The sequence below is a fragment of the Chaetura pelagica genome, unplaced genomic scaffold (assembly GCF_000747805.2).
Source record: "Chaetura pelagica isolate M959 unplaced genomic scaffold, ChaPel_1.0 scaffold248, whole genome shotgun sequence".
NCBI classification, from domain to species: domain Eukaryota; kingdom Metazoa; phylum Chordata; class Aves; order Apodiformes; family Apodidae; genus Chaetura; species Chaetura pelagica.
Window position 1 is genome coordinate 2119447 of NW_009954309.1, and position 3206 is coordinate 2122652.

The 3206-nt window shown below is 39.3% G+C and overlaps 1 protein-coding gene across 1 annotated transcript in view; it reads right to left on the minus strand.

Moving 5' to 3' along the window:
• EIF3A (eukaryotic translation initiation factor 3, subunit A) overlaps positions 1-3206 on the minus strand; it is a 28357-nt gene that overhangs the window by 9912 nt on the left and 15239 nt on the right. Inside the window, 4 exon segments of the mRNA XM_010003967.1 lie at positions 1-139; positions 1176-1329; positions 2322-2444; positions 2724-2837. The exon segment at positions 1-139 is cut by the window's left edge and continues 22 nt beyond it. Coding sequence (XP_010002269.1) covers positions 1-139; positions 1176-1329; positions 2322-2444; positions 2724-2837 — 530 coding nt within the window.

Genomic DNA, 3206 nt, shown 5'->3' on the forward strand with positions numbered 1-3206 from the left:
CGACGCTCTCTTTCTTCTATCTCCAGTTCCCTTTGACGTTTTTTCTTCTCCAGTTCTTCTAGTTTTTTGACACGTTCCTGGTATTCCCGCTGCTCCTGCTCACGTTTCTCACGCTCAATGCGTTCCTTTTCCTCACGCTCTAGAGCCACAAACATAAGTAGAACATTATCAGTATCAATCTCACTACTTTCCTATATCCACAGAAAGGTTACAAGGTACAATCTCTCCTGCCTTGATTCCTTACTAACAAACCAACAAAAAAAATCCAGACATTTCACAGGATGCCTTTAACTAACTATGGAAGCTGTTTTCTGGAAATACCCTAACTCTGAAAGCAGGAAGAAAAGGAACCCTGATACACCCACTGATGTGACATCTTGAACTACAGCTAGGGAGAAAGGAAAAGAAAATGTTCCAATACCTGTACATGCATTTGATGTACAGATCACTCATGTGCCAGCTAAGATACTGGTAACTACCTCAAGCATGGTAGAATACCCTTCACTTACAAAAGGTCAAACAAAAGAAACCAGCTAGCAGTGTCAGAAATGTTATATTCAGGACTGCTTCGGTTTTGTTTGTTTGGTTGGTTTTTAAATATTGTATAATGACGAACTCTTGATACACAAAATTTTCATCCACCAAGTGACTACTTGGGCAGAAATTCACCTACAGGATGCCTACCATCTCTTCTAAAGCCTTGAGATAGGGTACCAAACAAGGCAACTGACAAAGGTATGAGTCACAATTCTTGAGTTCTTCATCTGACACCAGTGCTCCATTTCTGTACTCTTTAAGGTGTGGTTGAACAAGTGGACAGAACTCAAACTAAATGAAAAATGTACGTTTGGTTTTAGTCAGTTGCCTCTCTTACTTTATCCCCTCCTTTATTCATGTATGGGAGAAGAAGGGGATAGGAAGCATTCATTTCCTTTCATCTTCCCTTCCTCCTGTAAAGCTTCCCCGTCATCCCTATGCTGCACAGGTAAGCAATCAGAAGATGCAGTAGGTGAAATGTCAAGAAACACTAACAGCAACGAACAGTCTTCACCACTGACTGAAAGTGAAGATACTTCTTCCAATATTGTGAAAGAGGGAAACCAGAAGGTAGCTGTGCACACATCTGGAAGGGGTGAAGGATGCAGAGGATAAAACAACCACACTCTTGATTATACCTTTAAGCAGCTGTTCCTCTCGTAGCCTTTGTTCCTCCTCCTCCTTTTCCCTGTAGTACGTGATGCGTCTCTCCTCTTTGCGCTGTTTCTTGCGCTCCTCCAAGCGGTTCCGCCTCTCCTCTGCCAGCCGCTCCTGGAACTGCTTCAGTTTGTCCTGAAGTGCAAACAAAGCACATGAAAACACCACAGCTGCCATGTGGAAGAGTTGGGCAATTGCACACGTTGCTAAATAAAGCTGCCCAGAAACAGAGACCAACCACAATATACTAACTTTGCTCCACGGAATAACAACTCTTTGCTTGCCCTTTCAACCTTTTCTGCAACACATTTCACACAAGGGAACACACATACCCCTAACTAGAAGAAAGACAATCAGCATGCACAGTGTTGGTCCTTATCTGCTTTTCATTCATTACCTGAATAATTTACCTCTACCTAAAATACATTATCTTAAATTACACATACTGTTGCAAAGAATCCTATGCAGCTATTTAACATAATACCTCTTTTGCCCTTCTTTTTTTTTAAAAAAAAGCAACAAAAAAAGTAGTTCTTACTGTAACACAGCCAAATAATCCAAACTGTAAAAAGCCTCAGGAAATGTAAATTTTTTAAAATTAAGATCAAGAAATAAAAGCACAATTCTTTCCCTGCTCTCATGGTCTAATTTGTTATTCAATTCTGAAAACATGAAACACAACTTGAAGTTCCAAATGCTTGGACTATTAAAAAAATTCCCAGATTCAAACAAAAAGATTTAAAAAAACTACAGAGACATACTTGCATTTCTCAGATTCAGTATTATTGTCAGTATTATACCATTTTTTGCCATAAGTCCAAGTACCTGCACAGATACAGCAGGCTGTTCATATGCTACCCAACAATCTCTTACTCATTGCTGCACTGAAATAAATTATTTACATACCTTTTATTTTCCATATAAACTATTCTAGAAGTTGTCAAGAATTGTAAGTGATAATGTCTAGGAATGGGTGCAAGAACTGTTTTTTCAAAGTAGAAAATACACAACTCCATAATTCTAAACCATTTTAAAGAGTAGCTTGTTTCTAGTTTTCATGAAGAATCCCTGGATCACAAGTTTAGTTTCTCACTTCAGTTTTATTACCAGATCATATCTCATGTTACCTCATAAACTGTCCTTCGGGATGCTTTAAGCCTAGCTTCAAATAAATCTCTATCCTCCAACATCCTTGAGAGCCTGTTCTTGTGCTCAAGGGCTTTCTCACGCTCAAGCTGCAGAGTAGTGATCTGGAAAAGATAATACACAAAGTATTACAAAGTAAAATCTTACTATAGATTTATATTCAGTCTACCTCAGCCACTAGAAAGAGAAATTATCTTTTCCTCTTTCAGATCCAAGACAGAAGATACTGCTGTGCACTAGCACCATGACACTGGAAAGCTAAAACTTCATTCTTCTTATCAGCTTTTTCTCTTCTTCCCTTGAGTTGAGGTTGGGAAAAAAGACAGCACAAAAGCCACTGTATTTCATTCATCACTAATGAATTACTACCTGAAAATTCTTACCCTTTCTTCTTCCTGTTGCTCCCACAGCTCCATATCATGCACTCTTTGCTCCTCATAGGCAGTCTTTATTAAAGGAATTTCTTCTAAGCGCTTCGCTCTTTCAAAATAGTCAATCTAAACAAAGATAACAAGACACTTTCAGCATGTCATGATGCAGAAACCAAAGCTGGATTACTCAATCTCCAGCATCCCCCAAAAGAAAACCCCAACATCTGAAGACTTCTCCAATGTACCTGATAGAGTATTGTTACCTAAGAGCAACCATGTTGGACCACAAAGGTCCAACTAACCAAGAATCTACCTCTACCACTGGCAAGGCAGTGCACTCCTAGGCAAGCACACAAGAATAGAGCCAGGCATGTGTACAACATTCAGCATCCTCAATTTTCAGCTCCCAGCACTTCTTGTGTTGAAGGTAAGTTTGGAGATCTTCATTTAACATGTAAAGCTAAAGACAGGGGGATTTTTCTTTCCACTTTCCCT